Below are 21,028 nucleotides of genomic sequence, written 5' to 3'. Positions count from 1 at the left end.
TTATATGGATAAAAAGTTTTATGCGGGAAAACCATCTTCGAGGCATTTGTGCAGGATCTCTTGAACATGCCCATCAACCTCCTACTGGCCTTGTATCTGGTATACCCCAGGTACTTGTTCAACATGGGTGCGGCATACATGTTTAGCAGAGGTGTAGAGACCCTCAGGGTACTTGACGCTGGTACTCTTGACGCATGAAAACTTGACGGCGTTTCATCGATTAATGAAGTATGGCGAACCACTGTCGGTGAGAAAATGCCAACGTGAAGACTTATTCCTACCAAGGTGCTGCCGGACTAAAGACACTGCTGGTGGAATACCTCTTAATGCAAAACCGGTACTTGACAGGCGAGGAAAGAAATCCGAAGACTAGAGCAGAGATGAGGGAGTCAAACGGAAGCATACCCCTCCTAACCGACTTGTGTCTAGCGATGAGATCGGAACCCTTGGGAATGATCAGAGGACTGGGGGAGGTGGTGACCTGCGTCTACGGGCCAGCCGTGACGTATGCCTTCCCGGATCCACTTGTGACAGCGTATCGACATCCAGTGGTACACTTGAGTTTAATCAGCATTCTGGATGGGACGGCACTGAATTGGTGTAAGCAGGAGGACTTGAGAGCTCGGATGAGCGAAACAGTGCTGTTCGGGAAAGTGAAGGATCTAGAATTAATAGTGCTCAATTTCAGGGGCCATCTGCAGTGCAGGATGGGGGGAAAACGAGAAGGTCCCACCGAGGCTTACACGAAGTTCTGGAACTTGAATCCAGTGGCCCAAAACACGAGAGAGGTCATGAGGATCCTGGCGTGGTTGAAGAGTTTGAGTTCATGAAAAAGGAGCTAGAAACGATACTTTAGCGGGACGTGCTACCCGCTGTGATTCCCGAGTTACCGACGGTGAGACGGATGACGTTGGGAATGAATAGACAGATAGTAGTCCCGTCGATACATGCGAGAAAAGCAGTGGAGCGGCAGCAGAAAGCGTTCACGGATAATTGGGACCCCTTGTTTATCGGATATTCAGCCGCGGTGTGTTTCCACACATTTGCGAAATCAAAATAATTTCATGGACTACTCAAGGAAAGAAGATGCGGGGTTCGATGCCTCCTAAGTATGAAGTTAGGGAAGTTCTAAAGACGCTTGAGTTGAGAGCAGAATGCCAGTATGAGACAACGGGAGGATGATCATGCAGGAAGGTCACATAGCTCTGAAGGATGACATGACGTGCAGCACGAGAAAACATCTGGCACCTTATGGGTTGGAGGAGGTGGAGTTGCGACAGGAGGGACAACAATTGGACGCGGCAGGGACCCTATATGTACCCCTCGCTGAACACAAAGTAACGGACACAACGACACCTTCACCCCTGTCCGTCGGCACCCCGGGGGATAGAAGATGCCTTCCCGTAGAAAAAAGATTAAAGGATGCATGAGAGAGAGATCAAGCGGAGTCAGGAGAGGGTGAAAATATGGACGAAACTCTCAGCGACGCTGGAGAAGAAATGGAGTTCGTGACTATGCCAGAAGAAGGAGCGGTGACCTGGAGTTTCAATCCTTGCACCACGCGTGAGCTGTTACAAGGCTTGAGTGGTGAGGACTGGGCGGACACGGCCACCCCACTCTTGGGGTCTCCCCTCAAAAATCTTTAGCTGCCTCTGGCGAGTGAACCCTCTAATATGGGGATGGTGCTCTTGAGCGATGAAGTGAGGAAAGAGAGCGCCTTTGAAAAGAATAAGTGGATGTTCCTGATCACGCTGGATGAGAAGGTATGGCAGGATTTCTTGAGCGATTTCAACCAGAAAGTGGAACAGAAAGTCGAGTTGGGCGATTTCAAAGAGGATTGTGGGACACTGTGCTGGGATTTGGAGAACCTGTCCTGATGGCCACTGGACTGGATGAGAAAGCGAGAGGAGAGTTGCTAGAGAAGATGGTTTGACTGAGGGAACAGAAGCAGAAAGCGGAGGACAAATCATCTAAAGATAGCTATACTCCAGATGGAAAAACTGTAAATCAGGTAAATAGGATTAAAATTGAAAAGAAGTGTAAAACTGATATTATTATTGAAGATATTAATATTTTTAAAGCTAGAGAAGGGGGAGGCAAGAGCCACATGAAGGGGATCCGGACAAAGAAGTGGAGTCAGTGATGATTGTGACTACGCCCCCTAACAAAGGAGTAAGGTCTAGGAAAAGGAAACGGGAGGTAGAAGAAGCGAATCCTTTCACGGAGGCGGTTTCGGAATAATACTTGAAAGAGACGGCTCCCATGGTTCTAGCGAGGTAAAAGACAATGGCCTACAAGGGCGATTCAGCGGCCTGGAGGTTGGCTGAAGTGATAGTCCAAATGGAAGCCTCGACGACTCCAGGGACGGAAGAAGACTTCAAACCTCAGAAGGCAAATGCAAAAAGGGGTCCTACCAGTGGTCAGACGTGGCAAATAGACGTTGACAAGGATTGAATCTCAACGCAACACCAGAGTGTAGGGGAAACAAATGACAAATGACGCTCTTGAGAGAGGAGCAACGAGAAACACCGCTCGCCCCTGGTGGATAGCCCCAGAAACCACGAAAGAATTAGAAAGCTGCCTGAATAAACTTGATTGCGCAATATCCAGGAAGCGTCGGAATTGGGCTACCCAACAAAGAGCTGAAGTGAATAAGCTGGATTTGTGGAATAAGCTGGGATGAAATTGGGAGAACTTGCTGCTGGAGTATTTTGAAGATGAGATGAGGGCACCCTCTTCGGCACAATAATTGATGGCGAATCCTTTTGTCAGGACGGCGGGACAGTTGATGTTCACGTGGAGCTTGACAGGAGTGGCGCTGGAGATGCTGACTTCATGCGAGAGACCCAAGTTAGGTGACAAGGGCTTGCGCGTGTATCAGATGTTGAGGCAGAAGATTGCTCTAGACAACTTGGTATTAACTCTGGCGCGGAGGAAAGATGCCACCTATTTCTTGAGTTTGATCATGTCAGTGATGCCAGACACCACCGTCCAGGCATGTAGTCAGAAAGTGACAGGAAATAAAGCAATATAAAGGCGAGTCTCAGCCGTCATCTTGAACGTGTACCAGAGTACTGGGATCGCTAAGGGAGATGGTTTGAGGCAGTCTCTGGAGAGCCATGGAAAGCTTGATGAAAAATGGAGGTTCTCCAACAAGAAGTTCGGCAAGGACCATGACGTGCATCGTACCATGGCTCTGGCAGAAGGTTTTTCGAAGCCCACGAAGCGGGGAGAGTACCAGTACGTATCCGGTGTGATGGGGATGGCCTACAACCCTTTCTTGGATGCGGAGGCAGGAGCTGCCTCAATGAGTTTTTAAGTTACAGAGCTGCTGAAGTTCTGGACAGAGAAGATAACCAAGGTTGATCCGACTGAGAGGAAGAAACCAAGCTGCTTGAGAAGCTGCCTGAAGTCATCAGCGTGCCACGCTCTGAGAGGAAGGTGCAGCTGAGGCTGGGAGGCAAAGATGACATTTTGTCTACGAGTTTGGGAACTGTTTGGAAGTTGTTGAGACCACCTTGGTGCCCACATCCCCAGGCGAGTCTAAACGAAGAAGTCAGGGAGCGGGTGAGGCTCATGTCATTGTCTGGCACAGACAGTATTGTACACAGAGTAGTCAAACCTCTGCTTGATATGGGATGTGGAGGAAATCCTTTCAATAAGGCTACCCGATCATCAACAGAAGGTCACTCTCTTCGTGGTGAGCTCCATGCTAGCGCTGCGATGGATTGAGGAGAACGTAACGAAGTATCGGGAGTCGAAGGCGCCAACAGTGGGGTCGATACATGCCATTGGCTATAGCCGGAAGCTTGAGTTGTTTGAGACTGCATGCAAAATATTTGCTGTACCTATGGAGGTGAGGCACGTGTGGAGTCGCATACAATTCTTCTCATGGTTTAGGACGACACTGACGTCGTGGCTGTACACGTTGACGAATAATCACATGAAGAAACATCAAAAAGAATATCGTCAATTCCTGGCCGAGATGGGGCTGGAGGCCTTCAAGAGACCCTTGCTAACCCATCGCAATGCAATAGCCACGGGTTGGAAAAGGGTTGTTAAAGTCTCAAGAGATAATACCAAAGCCAGGGAATCGATATTGGAGAAGGAATTGGCAAAGAACGTGAGCTTGAGCTTGCACCACTCCTTTTGCTTGAACAGGGAATTCAAAGTAAAGAGTCTACCGAACCAGGCGAAGAAATTGCAAGAGCAAAGGGAATGGATGCGAGAATACGAACTGTTGAAGGCGTGGGAAGAAATCATAATCAGTTCCGATGGTGAAGAAGAATTATCGAGGCAAATTACGGTGTCAAGTGCATCTGGATCAAGTACCTCGAAGACGGGGGGCGCGAACCGAGCAGGGTGCTCAGGAGTTTGTTCTGGAGCCTTGAGCGGGAGAGGAAAAAAGGGGCTTGAGTGTGAACTCAGATAAAATCGGAGGGCACGGAAATGAAATTTTAACATACAAAAATATTGTTAATAATATACTATAATTTCTCTTTAAACCAAAATGCTGCATGAAAATTTTCTGATTGGATGGGACAAAAAAAATTTTAATAAATAGCTAATAAAGCTGGAATACAGGGTGCAGGTGGATGCAAATTTTGGTTGCTGTTTAGCGATAATGTGACAATTTTGCATGGCTGTGATTTTTGGGTTGTAGATAAAGTTAAATCTGCTAAAAACTTCTGTAAATGACCACTGGCACTGTATCTTGAGACGCACTCAACATTCTGGTGGCTCACTGACAGACGAAGACACGCGATGAGGACATCGTTCTTGAGTTCGGGGAGTATGTGCCAGTCGGTCATATTTAGAAGTTTGACCTTGAGCTGAACTTTTAATCTAGTTTTTGTAGAGAAAAGTAATTTTGAAAAAATCGAAATGATCCTGTCAGGCTCAAGTTTCTCGCGACAACTGAAAATACGAGAAAATAACAAACAGAAGAATCGAGTAATAATCGCGGGAAAGTTGCTGAAATATACTGCAGTAAAGTTGCTATTCGTAATTTTACTGGAATTATACGAGGAGAGTAGAGCTATCTTGTTCCTGGTAGGAAGACGAAATTGCAGGAAGAGAGAAATAAAAACAATCGATTGTACCAGAGTGAACCTTCAGTGGAAAGGTGGACAGCTGAAGCTGCCCAAAGGTTCAAATAGAAGACTTGTTTCTTGAGCTAAAACTTGTATATTTAAAACTTCCTGAGTCAAACCTAATTACCAAATCAATTCTAGACTTGCTTTACAATTTAGTTACTCAATTCTAGAGGTCCTGTTGGTATGAAAGTATCCAATCTAATTTTCTTGAGGGTGTTTTTATATTGTTATGTTGAGTTAGGGAGAGTTTTTAGGTTGATCCATCTGAAATCCCACAAGGATGGAAAAGAGGGAAGACTTCATATATTCTGAAATGGATCAAAGTTCCACTGTCCAATGAAAACTAACAGTATGCTTAAGCTTCCGACCCTATTTTTAATGGCGTTCGCGTGTTCTAGGTATTTAGCGAGCTGACTATGGGGGCGTTCTTATTTCTATCTAGAGTGGGGGGGGGGGGGTATTTTGGTAGTAGCCTTTAAGCTGTAACACGGTTTGTAGTCTCATGTCGCAAGTGAACCGAATTGGCTCCAACCACTTGAGGTAGAAAAACACAGAAATAATGTCCCTGACTCTTGAGCCATTGGTTATAGGGCCTATTTTTCTTAACCTCATATATGACTTAAGTTGGCGACTTTTACAATACTGTAAAGAAGCCGCCCTTTTTACAATTTCCAACTACCAACCTTTATCTTATTCAGCCCCCCTTCTAACCTCCCCCCTATCTATCCCCCATCTGAGTCGAAAAATACCCTAAGCCCGATGGTTGCTAAACCTCTCGAGAGAAATCCGTAGAACCTGTTTCCAAGCTCTGCTCAAATAAAAACGTTTCCTCAAAACTGTGGAGACCCGCTTATTCATCTTTACACTTATCTCCTAAAGTATAAAGTGGATTTCAACGATACCCGTTTGACCAAACAGAATACCCCTGTGATCCCTTCTCACTGGCGCACTGCTCTGGTCACGTTGCTGGTAGTCTTTTCCCAGTCGCGTGTCTCCTGTTTCTCAGATCCCAGTCCTGAGAACCACTTTGCCACTCGCCTAGTCACCTGTTCCATCCTGGTCTCCCAGTAGTCCTCTAAGGTCGCAAGGCTATCTGAAAACCCTTTCAACGCCCCGAACTCGGGCACCTGCAGAATTTTTGCTTTTTTGATCGAAACGATCTGTCTTATTGAAAACAGTATGAGTATACTATTTTAATTAATATAAAGGTTTGATCCAACTAATCTGAAATTCAAAGCCACGGTGCCTTTTCGAATTTTTTTACAGTTTTTTCTTCCTATTTCTAATCTTTTCCGTTTTTTGTTTCGTTTTTTGTCTTTGACCTATTTTTTGTCCCTCTAGTGGCCCCTTACTCGGTTAGCTAGGCCTCGTATCGGAAAGAGCACCTGGAAATTTTCTCGAGTTTTCCTAAAAAGCTATCACGGTAAAACCAGAAGGTGGAGACGTTCCCGTTGAACCGTACCACCGGTACTCTAGAATGGGCATGTAGCCCGCAGTTGTGTCAAGTGGGTTCGATCCCGTAGTCTTGATTTCGTAAAAACACCCAGGAGCGCCATAAAAACACTATGTAACAGTCGCGTATTTAAGTCACATATGAGGCTAAAAAATATATGCCCTATAACCGGTGGCTCAAGAGTCAGGGTTACCATCTCTTGTGTTTTACTACCTCATTCGGTCGGAGCCAATTCGGTTCACTTGCGACATGAGACTACAAACCGTGTTACAGCTTAAAGGCTACTACCTAAATACCCCCCACTCTAGTAATAAGAACGCCCTCATGGTCAGGTCGCTAAATACCTAGAACACGCGAACGCCATTAAAAACATGGTCGGAAGCTTAAGTATACTGTTAGTTTTCATTGGACAGTGGAACTTTGATCCATTTCAGAATATATGAAGTCTTCCCTCTTTTCTATCCTTGTGGGTGGGGTGCGGAATCACTCAACCTTCAATTTTGCTCAACAACAATTTTGCTTTTGCTACAACGGGAGTTTACCCAATTTTTGATTTTTTGAAGTCTCTTAAAGTTGAATATTGTGTTTCTGGACGTGTTTCCTTCAAAATTTGTTGTGTCAAAATTTTTGTATGATAGCCAAATTTTTGTTTGACTGTCAAAATTGCAGAAAAACTTGGAAAGATGTTTAAAAACAACTAGGGGAGAAGTCCCATCAGGAGAAATTCTGAAAATCCAAATAGGTCCTATCGAAACCCTGGTCCTATCGAAACCATTGAAACAGTCTACGGTATCTGCTCAAAAAATTGTGCAAATCTTAAATTTGTTCATTTGAATTTTCAAAGTATTATTAGAAAACGGATGCAATTGAAAAAATTTCTTGATGATATGGGCGAAAACACAATTATAGGAATTTCCGAAACGTGGCTTAAAAAAGAAGATAGTGACAATTTATGGAATTTCCAACCTAGAACGCATGCGATGTTCAGATATGATAGGCAATCAGCGGTAAAAAAGAAAGGCGGTGGCGTTTTGTTATATATACCAGTCAAATTGGCTCCGAAATTGAGGCCTGATCTAAATTTATTTGATAAAGAAAAATATGAGTCAGTGTGGGTTGAGTGCAAATCTACATTTAACATTTCGAGTAAAGAAAAAATGTTAGTTAATTTGTGTTATAACCCAAGCAGATCAAACTTTATTGATTTTTTGGAACAATTAACGCTTAACATAGATAATGCTTTTTCAGTTTCTAATAAAATTACGCTTTTGGGTGATTATAACATAAATTATCTGGATAGCAAAGAAAAATAAAATTTAGATTCTATAATTATCCCATATGGATTGAAGGTTTTTTGTCCAAACGATGAGACCAGAATTAGTTCCTCAACAAAAACTCATATCGACTACATAATCAGTGACTATGAAACAAACGGCATTGAGTTTTGTTTTGATACACCTTATAAAACCGACCATTTTGCTTCATTTATTTTGACGGATATAAAATGCGGCAAAATTTTACCGAGGATAATTACGACTTTCAATAAGAAAAATTATCAGAAAAATGAATTTTGCAATTCACTCTCCGCTCTTCCTTGGTATCTCTTATATCAATGTACAGACGCACAAAACATGTTCTCGACGATGATTTATTTAATTTCTTGTGCTCTACAGCAACATGCTCCTATCGAAAAAAAGTTTGTTCGTAATTTTAAACCAAAAAACGTGTTGAAAACGGAATGGTTCGATTCAGAATGTCAGCAATTGTTGACTAAGAAACAGAATTCACTGAGATCATATCGCAGTCAAAGCACAAGCGATAATTGGTCAAAGTACCAGTTTTTACGTAATCAAATGAGCAAATTGATTAGAAGTAAACAATTCGATCATTCAAAAAATTGTTTTTCACTTCTCAGCACTATCCAACAAAAATGGAAATATATTAACCAAGTTAGAGGTACATGTTCTGGCAACCATCGAATTACAGTTCTACGAAATTCCTTCAGTGAAATGATAACCCAAGACAAAAAAATTGCCAATCATTTAAATTATATTTTTTCAAAATTAGGCGAATTTTTCGGCGCTAAAAAGCCTCCGAATTACAACAAATCTGCCTCTGAATCTGCATCTTTTCATTTTCAACACATTACAGTGAAGCAATGCTTTGATATAGTTCGAAAAATCAATGTTGGAAAACCTCTCGGACCTTGTACCGTACCTGCTTGGGCAATCATTGACGGTCAATCAGTTATAGTTCCACATTTAACTTTTGTCATAAATACTTGCTTAGATGAGAACATTTTCCCGATCGAACTGAAAAAAGCAAACGTAACCCCTTTGTTCAAAAAAGATGACCCAATGGATGCAAAAAATTATCGGCCAATATCAATAACTTGTGCTTTTTCTAAAATTTTTGAAAAAATTTTACATGCCCAAATAACAGAACATCTTGACAAATTTCAAATAATGACACCATTTCAATTCGGATTTCGCAAAAACATTTCAACACAAGATGCTCTTGTTTATGTGACAGAAAGTATTCGAAATCAAATAGATTCAAAAAAAATCGTACATGCAGCTTTATTAGATCTGTCCAAGGCTTTTGATTCTATTTCGCATGAAGTTTTAATTGAAAAAATGCTTTCTCTCGGTTTTTCAAATGGAGCAAATGCTTTAATTGCTAGCTTCCTAAACAAACGTATTCAAAGAGTAAACGTCAATGGAATTTTTTCAGACTGGATTGAAATAAAACGAGGTGTCCCACAAGGAACGGTACTTGGTCCGTTGTTGTTCAATATTTATGTTAATGACATACAAGAGCGATTATATGAGGGTTGTACTTTAGTTCAATATGCTGACGACTGTATGGTTTTTTCCTCTTCTATAATTTCTGAGGATGCTTTGAATCGATTGCAAAAATCACTCAATAATCTAACGGAATTTTTTGCAGAGAACCAATTGAATCTGAATGCATCTAAATCGGAATTTATAACATTTTGTCAAAAAAATGATAGCAAAAATGTGGATACTGATAAACTAGTAATTAGTGGGCATTATGTAGCCAAAAAATCAGAATGCAAATATTTAGGCATAATTCTTGATTCAAGTTTATCTTTTCATGCTCAAATCAAAACAATTCTCCAAAAAATGGCCCAAGGGATTAAAACTATTGATACAATTGGACAACAACTGCCGACATTATCATTAGTTGCCTTGCTTCATTGTCTTGTTTTATCACATTTAGATTATTCAGCAATTTTTTTACAACAAATTAATGCTACTTTGATGCTATCTCTGAAGAAACAGTTGAACTGGGCGCTAAAAAGAACATATTTCAGATCGAATTTTAAATCTTCTTCCCTTCTTCGCATTAGCAAATCGTTCATTGGAATCGAGAAAAGAATTGAGTTAAAGTGTATAACATACTTATACCAATATCTTACAAACAAAAAGAAGGCTTTTGAAAATACACTGAGACTACCGACTGCCAATTATAGGCTCAACGAAAGAACGAAACAAATTATTTTTGACAAACATTGTTCGACTGCTTCTCTACAAAAATCATTTTTTCATTTGACTTCTAAAAAATGGAATTCACTGCCCATAATTTTGCGCAATTTAGAAAAATCGAAAACAGAATTCAAGAAAAAATTGAAAGAATTTTACGTGAGTGAATTGAGAAACAATCCTATATGTACTAATACAAATACGTGGCGTGATTACCGTTTTTGCTAGTTCTATATTTTTTAATTCAGTTTAATTTTTCACACATTGCTTGAAAGAGAAACTGTATATACTCTGTATATACGTTGTATAATTGGACTATCTGTAAAATTGTTTGTAAAGTTTTATTACCAGCTTGTTCCTAATTCTTAAATCTTTAATTTTCTATAGTATCCGAAACTTCATATACTTTAATCAACCAATTTCCGAACTGTAACCGATTTTGTTTTTTTTTGTTTTGTTTATTGCTTGTTTTCTGATGTTTTGTTTTTGTTTGATGTAACCAATGAATTTATAACCAATTTTATTATTTACACTTTGCTACACTGATGCCTCGGCTTTTTATTGTATAGTAATTCAAGTGTTCTACAGGTATGTCATTTTCAACAGGTTTATTTTTTTGTGAAAAATGTTACAAGAGTGCTTCGTATTATAAACCTTTGGCTTTTTTATAACTATTTCAAAACGGTTTTAAAATGTAAATCGCTTTTAGGAAATTTGGTTTGTGCTTGGTGTCAAAATTGTGCCGATACGTATGTTGTCTGGTTATTGTTTTAAGTGCTAATGAACGAGGTGAAAACATTTTTCAGGTCGTTTTTTGGTTGGTTCGATTTTTCAGTTTGAATTTTGAATTAACTTTATTTCATTTGCTGGATGAAAGGCAGGTTACGTTGTCTAATAACAACAAAATGAAATTTTGGTCTCTTTGAAACTGATTATTTTCATAATCGGTTTCCGAAGTAAATTTTTTGAGATTTCCCAGATGAACAAAAAATCCTACTGATCCGGTTTTCTCAAAAAGTGAAATCATAAAAGATTCTTGAAATTCAATGGGTTTAAATAACATACGTTTTTCTTTGAAAATGCTGCAAATCTAACTATTCAGCCTTTTTTATCTGTTTTTCAACAGTCTTTTGGCTATTTTATCGTACTTTTCACTAGTAAGAAAAAATTTACGTGTAATTGTTAGCTGAACTGTTTTCACTTGAGCAATTATTCCTGTAAATGTAAGAAATTGAACTTGCTTTATTGATGAAACGCGTAAATTTCCTAGTCCCTTCCCACATAGTCTAGGGGTGAAGCGCGTGCCTTCGGATTGTCGAGTTGAGGTCTCGACCGGAATGTTAAATTTTGATATTTAAGGTTTTGAACGGTCCGACTATTGTTTGTCTGCCTACTTTTCAGGTTGCTATCGAAAGCGTGGTTTTTATTCTGATTCAAGCAATTTTAAAGTGAAAATTGTTGTAGTTTTAGTTCACTAACTCTCATTTATATAATTTTCTTTTCACTTTATTTTTCCTTATTACTCTCTGCTTGTGTTAGATCGGTTGCAAAATTTTATTAAACATCGTTTCAAGCGAATAATATATAATTATCCTTGCGATTAGCAAAGGTATTGTAATGGGGTTTCTTCATCGACTTTTTTCCCCCGTAAATAACTTACCTTGATTCATAATGAACTCAAATTTTTAACCGTTTCCTAGAGGTGACGAATACGCCTCGGGAGACAAAGGTCCAGGGTTCCAATAGGGCTAGGACCTATTTTGTTTGAAACGGTAAATATTCCTGTTCAAAAACATTTCGGACTTATTTGTCTGCTTGTTTTGTCGGCTTAGTAGCCAGATCTAAGAATGCTTTGTTTTTGCTGTAAACAATTATGTCGCTGTAGTTGGTTTAATTCTTAAAGCTTTTTAAAAATCTGGCCGAATCGAATTTTTTACATTGGTTGTAGTTTTACCAATTCGATTTGTTAAATTTTTTTTTCAGTTTCTTTCTCTTTTTTTTTCGGCTTAATCGGTTTTGGCTGTTTTTATTGACTTGTTTGTCTCTTATGTAGTAGTAGTAGTAGTAGAATAGGCTTCAGAGCATTAGCTCTAGGGAATTTCACCCCTTTTACAGTCCATGTTTTATCTCAGTTTGTTGTAAACATTGCAGTTTCCACATCTGCATAAGAGTTTCCATGTACATTTGTTGACTTCACTGTACATTTTTTTGAAGTATTTCTGGTATATGTAGGTCAGAGTCGCTTTGCTTGGTCTACGGCTAAAAGTTGGGCAGGCTCGGATAAGACAGTTGTATAGATGTTTCACTCGTCTGAAAAAATTGTCGTCCGTTCTTTGCAAGCGGCTTTTTGGGATTTGAAATTCGCCTCTTGATGACTGTCGGGTGATTTCGCATGATTCAGATGGTTTTCGTTCTATTTCTACATCGTAACGATTTTCAAGCAGGGCTATTAGTATTAAAATGTCGTGCATTTCCATGTATAGGTTCAAAGGAAGAAGGTTCAGGTCCTTCAGTCTTTCAGTATAAGTTTTGCTTGTCCCCAAAATCCATTTTGTTGCTAACTTTTGAACTCGTTCGAGTTGTTCCATGTTCGATCTGCTAGGAGTCCATGCTTGGGATGCGTATGTTACTATGGGTACTACATACCCAGTATATGTATTAAGCCTGGTGGTCACACTGCTTTTCATAGTCAGACTTCGTTTAATCTGGAAGAGAGCACTAATTGCTTTGGATGTCCGACGAGAGCAATTTTCGTTCCATGTGAGCTTGTTGGACACAATCAGTCCTAGGTCACGCTGTGAGTTTACTGAGGAAAGATTTTTGTTCAGGAGACTAGCTTTTAAATCACCTTTGATGCCGAGGAGCGTTGATTTTTTGATGTTGGGTTGCATTTTGTTTCCATGTAGCCATTTCTCTATTTTCAGAGGTGCAGTGTCAAGGGAAGTTTGATTTAGTAGAATGGCCTTAAAGTCATCTGCGTACCCAAAACTGTCTGTGTCTTTCATGGTTTCAGGTAGATCGTTTATAAAAAGTAAGAACAGCAGCGGTCCCAGAATTGAACCTTGCGGAACTCCACTGGTGACTTCTTTTAGGGTTGAGCGACAGGCTCAATCTTAATGCATTGCTTTCTGTTGTTGAGGTATGAATATATCAGTGACAGCAATTTCCCCGCCAATTCCAAAAATTTTGATCTTCGTAAGCAGAATATCATGAGGTACAGTGTCGAATGCCTTGGCAAAATCCAAGTATAGAACTGCAAGTTCTTGTACATCCTGTTGATCGTTCAATTCGTATATTCGGTCAAGAAAAAGAAGAAGTTGAATTGTGGCGGATCTAGGCTTTCGAAATCCATGTTGACTTTCATGTAATCTGTATTTCACTTTAGTATAGAGTTTGTCAAATATTATTTTTTCAAGTAATTTTGAGCAGCAGCAGAGTAGGCTGATTGGTCTATAGCAACTGACATCGGTTTTACTTCCTTCCTTGAAAACAGGGGTTACTTCACTAATTTTCCATCTTTCAGGAAAAATTCCTTTGTTAAGGCAGGTTTGAAATATAAGGGTAAGTGATTTGCTTAGAGTTTTGTGACATGATTTCAAAATGAGATTGCCAATGTTGTCGTGTCCCATTGATTTATTGACATTAAGTTGCCTCATTATTTCGCTAACTTGACTTTGGTCAACAATAAATCTATTCAGCTCACTTTTAGAGGATACCGGTTTGATGTTCTTTTGTGCCAAACACGCTGACGAAATAGTCATTGAATAATTCACATTTTTCTCTTTCATTTGATGATTCAGTGTTTCCGTATTTGACCGTCGAAGGAATTGTTGGAGTCTTGCGTATGCATTTAAGGTATTTTTGATTTTTGCTGAAAGTTCTTCCTTCTAGGACGGTTTTTTCATATTCCGCTAGGTCATCTTCGGAAAACCTTTGAATATCTTTTTCAAGTTTTTTGATCTTTAATAGTCTTTCGAGACCTTGTTTTGGTTTTCTTTTCATTATGATGAGGTGGGAGGTGGCTGGCGTGATCCAGGGTTGTAACCTTGATCGATGCTCAGTTATTCTAGGTACAAACTTTTCGATTTTTTCCCACAGCCATTCGTACCATTGTCGGATAATTTCGTTCACGTTACTGTAGCAGTACGGGATAAACGGTTGTTTCTGTTGAACAATTTAAGCTGTCCCAGTCTGCTCGTTTGAAAGCATATCGATGATTTGTTATTTTTGGAAGGTTAATGCAGCTAAAGGCGGCAATTGTGGTGTAGAGTGGTTTGTGGTCAGAGAACTGACTAGTTAGTTTATCTCGAATATTCCTGTCGATTTGACATTGTGAAAATAATTCTGGATTGTCGCAAAGCAGCACGTCTAGTTGAGTTGGTGCATGTTGTGAAAGATTTAGTTCAACTAATTTGTCCAGTAGTTGACTCTCGTATATGTCAGATGAGGAGAGTGCTTCCCAGTATGTTTGTGAGAAGTTGATGTCACCGGTGAGTATTAAGTCACAGAGGTCATTTTTGTTGGCTAGTTTGAGATTTGCCATTTCATTCATCAAAGTTAAGAAACTTTCAGTGGACCATTGGTATGTGCTAGGAGTGGGTGCATTATAAACACAGCTTAAGATAATTGATCTTTTATTGGAATGTATTTCTATGATGATATAATCAGACTTGAGACTCTCAATGGAATGTAAGTCATGTGAGATTTCATTTTTGATGGCAATGAGTACACCACCGTGCTTTGTTTTTCTGTTATCTGATGTTTCCCGGTCATTGCGATATACTTGATAGTTCTCTAGGAAGAGCGAGGCAGTTGTTACGTCTTTTGTGAGCCAGGTTTCACAGAGACAGATAATATCGTATTCTGAGTTTGCTATTGCGTTTGACAATTTCTTTCTCCTGTTTATATCCAGGATACTTCTGGTGTTGAATGTCAACATTTTCATCGGTCTTAGTCATCCGGTAATGGCAACATCACCAGCTTGGTCTGCATTATTATCGGTTTCCTGGGAAGTTTTACTTTCTTCGTAAACAATCCATTTTTCGTTTTCTTTCAATTCTAGTTTAAGATTTCTGATTTTTATCTTGCTCGGGTCGTGATTTTTTACTATCAGCTCCCTCCTTTTCTTGAGACAATTGTTTTCCTTTTCGGCATCCGCCTTGGATAACTCGGGACTGATGAAGACCCGAAGTTCCGAGAAGTCTTTTAGTTTGGAAGTCGATTTTAGGATCAAATTTTTACTTATGCTACTCTCGGTGTTGAACAGCAGGGTACGAGGCCCCTTATCGGGATTGAATTTTCCAATCCGAGTTGCCTTGGATAATTTTCGGTCGTCAATTTGGAGGAATGCAAGTATTCTGTCGATTGTCCCGAGATCTTCTTGCATTCGTTCAATGTCGCTTTTGTCTTTGCTTTCGGGAACACCGCGTATTCGGATACCAAGTTGAGCTTTTGGTACAGTTGGCGAATTAACCACTCTTCCTGGGCTTACGTTTCCCACGGCTGCTCGGAAATTGTAGGGTTTTTCTTTAAGTGTTTTCATATCGGCTTGTACTTGAGTGATGACAGTGCTGGATTGCTCCATTTTTTCGGTGAGAACCTTCATTTGTAGTTGCAGGTTATCAAGTTGTTCGTCAAGTTTGTTACTTGTTGTAGTTTTGTTTTTGACAAGATCGTCACGTTTGGGTTTGCAGTCATTGCAGATGTGGAGGAGGTTATCATTCAGTTTGTTGAGGACTTTGACTTCATCGTTAGTGAACATAGTGCATTCGGGGGATAGATGTAGGACCTTGTCACATGTATAACATGAGAACTTAGGTCCCATTTTGAGTTTTCTGTTACAGATGTTGCCGTTTTCTAGCATTTTGATTAATGTTCGCTTGTAGGTTTTAAGGGTGTTTTCTTGAGATGATGTGATAAACTTATAGAACAAATACTAGATCGAAGTAGTAATAGAGATAGAGATAGGTTAAGTCTTAGAGTCTAAGACCTGGACAACAAAGTCCAGTTCTTAGTCAGGGGATATAAGACCGGGACAACAAAGTCCAGTTCTTAAATTGGGGAGAAAAGACCGGGACAATGAAGTCCAGTTCTTAAGAGGATATAATTTCGCAATTGGTCAGCTAGTTGGATGAGTTCCTGATCGTCACTGTTCTTCGGGTGAAGGGCGTGATATAGAGAACTTGCACCAATAATGTGGATCATTGAAAAATGAGGCAACCACGGCTACCTCGTAGAAACATATGACCTGAAACTATTTAATAAGTTTATCACAACAATTAGGCTAAATGTGATGACACAGCTTAAGCATGGCGTCGTTTGATGAACGAATGGCGTCGTTTGATGAACGAAAATGTTTTAGTGTGCGTATGTTTTCTGAGAAGGGAGAACATTTTTTTCCGACAGGAAAGGTTTCTGCTGAGGTGTTTTCTGGTTTGTTACCGCTTGGTCAATTTTGTTCCTATGCTATTTTTGCATTTTTTTGTCTGGGCATGCTTTTTCAAAACTATCTTCATTCATTTTGATACATCTAGTTTTTTTATCGATAGTTCGAATTATTATCGATAGTTAAATTATCGATAGTTCGCTTCAAAATCGATATTATGATTTTTCGGCTTTCGATTAAGCTCTCGATTTAATTTGCGAATTGAGTATTACAGCTTGATTTCAGTACATATATAGCGTTCGTGGATATTATTTTGGCAGTACTTGTATTTTTTCAGATAAGATTTTGCGTCACATTTTTGGTTGGTTTTCAATTAATTGGCTGTCGGCTTTATTGGTTTACCTAAAATTTCAGTTTTTGAATTTAGTCCCCAAATTTAATGTTTTTGAATGCTCATATTTAACGCCACTTGGAACTCTTAAAAAATCTAAATATATTTCAACATTAAAAAATAACTTGATTTTCATTTTTTTGTTATTCTAGCTGTTTCTTTAGCAATAACAATTGTTCGAAGTCTTCTGTGATATTTTTTGAATGTCTCGCTGTTTTAATCCTATAGTTATTGTATCGCGAGTGGTACGAAGCTCAGCTTCGCCTCTATGTTTTGATTTTGATACAGGAGGGGTGTGGCGTAAAAGTTTCGAGTTTATAAGTTCATGCTTTTCATTGTTTCCGGACATTTGTTTCCCGACGAGCGTCAAGGTAAAACGAGAAAAACGTTTTTCTATCCGCTATCTTGCTATGCAATGTATCACATATTTTGAGAAGTTTGGTTTCTGCTGTAGTTACAATAGCAAGTGTTTTTATATCTTTTTCTTAATTTTTGGTTTGACAGATGCATGTTTTTTATGGATATTTTGCAGCTGTTAAATAAGAGCCTGTAATTGTGGTGATCAACGAGGGTGAGAAGCAACCTGTTTGATTGTTTTAGCGCGCAAAATAAGTTGACGCAAGTTAACATCAGATAAATTCGAGTGATTTATGACAATGAACCACTGTCGTAACTTGAGCTCTCTTTTAGGTCAATAAAATGCCAGAAATTTTTCCGTGTTGAGAAATGGAAAATGGTACAAAATTTCCGCATTTAGTTTCCTTGCAGCAGACGTCTGCTTTCACCTTTAATTAAATAACCCGGCCATCTCAAAAAATTTCATTTTCTTGCAACACTAAAACGTTAAAATATATTTTTATAAGTAATCTGGTTAACTTCTGTGCCTATGTATTGATGATCATTCATAAAATATATTGCACAATGGTAAAGTGATTGTTTCCTTTCAAACGTAACTCGATTTCTTTTTTTGATTCGCATTGTCTTCAATATTGAATTGGTTAATTACTCGACTTGATTCCTTCGCCGTACCCCTTATTTTCTGAACTGTAGTCGCACTTGCACTATCTTTGCGTGGATCTTTCACTGTAGGACGTTGGTTGCGGTGACTGTGGCTATTTGGGGATGTACTGGATCTCGAGCAAAAGAATGGAATATTTGCTCGAACAGAACTAGACATGACCAGTAAAACGAGGGGATTCAACATACCATTGCAGTAGCTTAACAGTAAACAGGCCATTCGGATGGTGTCATTAGTCGTGTCTAAAGGAGCTTGGTCAGTCTCCATTATCTCCAGTTGTCCACTCACAAGGGTGATTGTTGTTGAGTTTGAATCGATATACGAGGAAGGAAGCTGAGTTGTGGACTGTACTTCTGTTTGATTGCTGGCGAAGAAATAAACATGAATGAGAAAGAGATAGAGTGGCAGCCAGCATACTGCAAAAATGACAGTGCAAATGACAACTATGACGCAAGTCTTCTTCCGTTTCTCGTTATCACTGTTCTGGTTAGGAGTGTGGATCCGAGGCTGGTAGCTGTCAGCTGCTTTTGATTTGCTGCTCCTGTTGATGTGGCCCAGGATGGAGTAATTGGCGACTGAAATTACGAGCAGAGGGGCGAGGAAGCCGACGGTGAACGCGTAGAGTGTGAACACTTTGTATTGGTTGGCTGAATTAGAATCTTCACTTTCGAGGAAGTAGCATTTCTCCGATGCATCTGACTCTGCATCTTCTAAAGTATGAGAGAGATCAGACAGACGCGAACAAAAAGATAGGATTTATTATCTATCAGTCGTTAAGTCACCAGCAGAAAAAACCATTGCAAAGGGCTCTGATTTTGAAAAAATTTAGAGCCAAACTTTTTATACACAAATTTGTTTAGCGTTTATAGGTTGAAAACTTGTTTGAGCCGTAAAAAATTTAGTTACCTGGGCTTCCATACGACTGGCTGAAGAACCAAAGAGGGCAGCAAAGCAGACATGATAGGATCCAAGTTGCGAGGGATAGAAGCCAGGCGTAGTTTTTGGTTCGGAACTGCATCCTGGTAAGAGGTCGCGACAGACAGAAGTAGCGGTCGACAGACATAACAGTTAAGAGAAACACGCTTGAGAACTGGTTCATAGAGTCCAGAACTATAAGTGTCTGGCACGACATCTCTCCGAATGGCCAGTCTTGAAGATAGAATTCAAGACTGATGAAGGGAAGTAGCGACAAGAAAAGAACATCTGCAAGAGCTTGGTTGAAGAAGAAAATGTTTGCTATTTTGTTCATCTGTTTCTTACGCAGCAGGCTCAAAATTATGGAGCCATTTAAAGTCACGCCAATTAGCGGCAATGAAAACAAAGCCAGAGTAAAGAGTGTTGATGTCATTTGTTGCGATAAAAATTATTGAAAAATCAAATAAGAAAAAAGTAGATCTCAGTAGAATTCGATTTTGTGCGTTTTTCAGTATCCGTTGAAATGTGGAATATGTTAGGGAAATTGTAAGGATTTTGTAGACGTTTTTTGATTGGTTGTTAATTTCTTTTTCTTTCTCTTTGTATATTTTAGGGTAAATTTTACTGTAAAGGTTATATATGAGTCGAGATACGAAGTTGTTATTTAACTTCAAATGGAATTGGCGAATTAAACGAGTGAAAGAGCGTAAAATCTAATCATGCATGAATTGTGGCAATGTTGTTGCCTCTGAATTGTAAATCAAATTATAGGCAGGATTTGGCGGTAACACTATCCAAGAATTGAACACACATCAGCCAGAAACATATTCGCTAGCTTCTCAAATAGACCAGCTCAAATTTGTAACGGAGATAAACATGTCCAAGTTTGGTCTTGAACTCATTATCTGTAGAATATTTGGTAATGATAATGATTTTTGTATTTTCGGAAAATTTTCGAATTTGGGCAGGATTCATAGTATTTTTGAAAGTGAATTATTTCAAGCCAGAATTGTCTCAGATTTGTTTTTCAGTGACCTTGATAACTCCTTGAATAATATCTGTTCACATGACAATCGTTAGTTAGGTCTCTCAATGTCAAGGCAGTTTCCGTCGTCCGCTTAATGGTTCCTTTCCCTTTGATTTTTCGCAGCAGACTTTCTATAAATGTGCCGTAAAAAATTGCGATTTCTTCGCAGCAGACTTTCTATAAATGTGCCGTGAAAAATTGCGATTCTTCGCAATTAACATCAAATCATTGTGAGATCAGATTTTTTTGGTGAAAAAATGCATTCAAGCCTTGAGGCTCCGAATTAGGGCTCGAGGCTGTCATTTTCAGATAGATTGGCTCAATTGAAAAATTCGAAAGATTTTTCGTTGTGATCGATAATTTTATCTTCCTCCAAATTTTGCCCTCGAGTGAGTCTTCATTCTTGCCAACATATAACTAAAATGGAAATTATAAGTGATTATATGGTCTGATTATGCGATTACAATTTATTCTTCCTTTGCTTTAATTGCTACTAGATTATTCAGGAAAAATTTCATTGCATATGTAAATGATGTGAACTTGTTCTCTGCTGTTTCAGACGTGACTGAATGCTAGACTTAAACAAATTTTTTGATAACTAACTTGCTTTCTTTCGATTAAACAATACAAAAACATATTCCGTTCCGTATGGTGCTGTGAAATGAATTGTTTCATACTCAGTGTCATACAATTTGTTTTAATCTTTTGTTTCCCTCTCAAAAACAAAATCGAAGCGTGTGCTAATTTGCAACAAATCTGATGCCGATTGGAAACAAGATTTTCTTCTCTGTGAGATTTTCGGATCAATTGAGCAATCGGACCAATTTAACATCCTCCCCCCTCTCCCCACCCCCTTCCCCTCCCCCAAATACGTTTAGGGGGAGGATGTTAACTTGGTTCTGAGTTCGATTTTTCAGTCAATCAGAATAGACCATTTTATACCATTTTGCACGCAGCGCTTAGCAAATCTATCTATCTATCTATTATATATTTAAATGCGGGCTTCACTATCTCCCCATGTTTAAGCTTTTTCAACGTATTATTTTTGCTTGTTTAAGCTATATCGTCTATTGCAATGGTTAAGAATTTTTTTTTCGATTTTCCAATTTGATTTTAGTAGTTATTTTACCGAGTTTAAATTCAGCTGCCCAATATCTAATTAGGGGTTGCGAATTTGGCCTCCAATTTTGAATGCCGAATCATTTTAGTTAACGAGATAAGACGATTTTTGAGATTT

At 39.2% G+C, this 21,028-nt stretch overlaps 2 protein-coding genes across 2 annotated transcripts in view; both read right to left on the bottom strand.

Annotated features, from left to right (window-relative positions):
- LOC134845706 (nuclear receptor subfamily 4 group A member 1-like) overlaps nucleotides 1-16,331 on the bottom strand; it is a 271,497-nt gene extending 255,166 nt beyond the window's left edge. Inside the window, exon 1 of the mRNA XM_063862758.1 lies at nucleotides 16,311-16,331. The gene's annotated coding sequence lies outside the window, so the exon portion shown is untranslated. The remainder of the gene's footprint in view (nucleotides 1-16,310) is intronic.
- Nucleotides 16,332-17,774: 1,443 nt separating this feature from the next.
- Nucleotides 17,775-19,276, bottom strand: LOC134846834 (delta-type opioid receptor-like). The gene is made up of 2 exons (XM_063864229.1): nucleotides 18,756-19,276; nucleotides 17,775-18,559 (listed from the first exon to the last, which is right to left on the bottom strand). Exons 1-2 carry the CDS (start codon nucleotides 19,195-19,197, stop codon nucleotides 17,775-17,777), a joined length of 1,227 nt encoding a protein of 408 aa, XP_063720299.1. The 5' UTR covers nucleotides 19,198-19,276.
- Nucleotides 19,277-21,028: the final 1,752 nt, after the last annotated feature.

The sequence above is a fragment of the Symsagittifera roscoffensis genome, chromosome 5 (genome assembly GCF_963678635.1).
Source record: "Symsagittifera roscoffensis chromosome 5, txSymRosc1.1, whole genome shotgun sequence".
Classification (NCBI taxonomy): Eukaryota; Metazoa; Xenacoelomorpha; order Acoela; family Convolutidae; genus Symsagittifera; species Symsagittifera roscoffensis.
The sequence above is the reverse complement of the archived record's forward strand: the minus strand, read 5'-3'. Positions and strand labels throughout refer to the sequence as shown.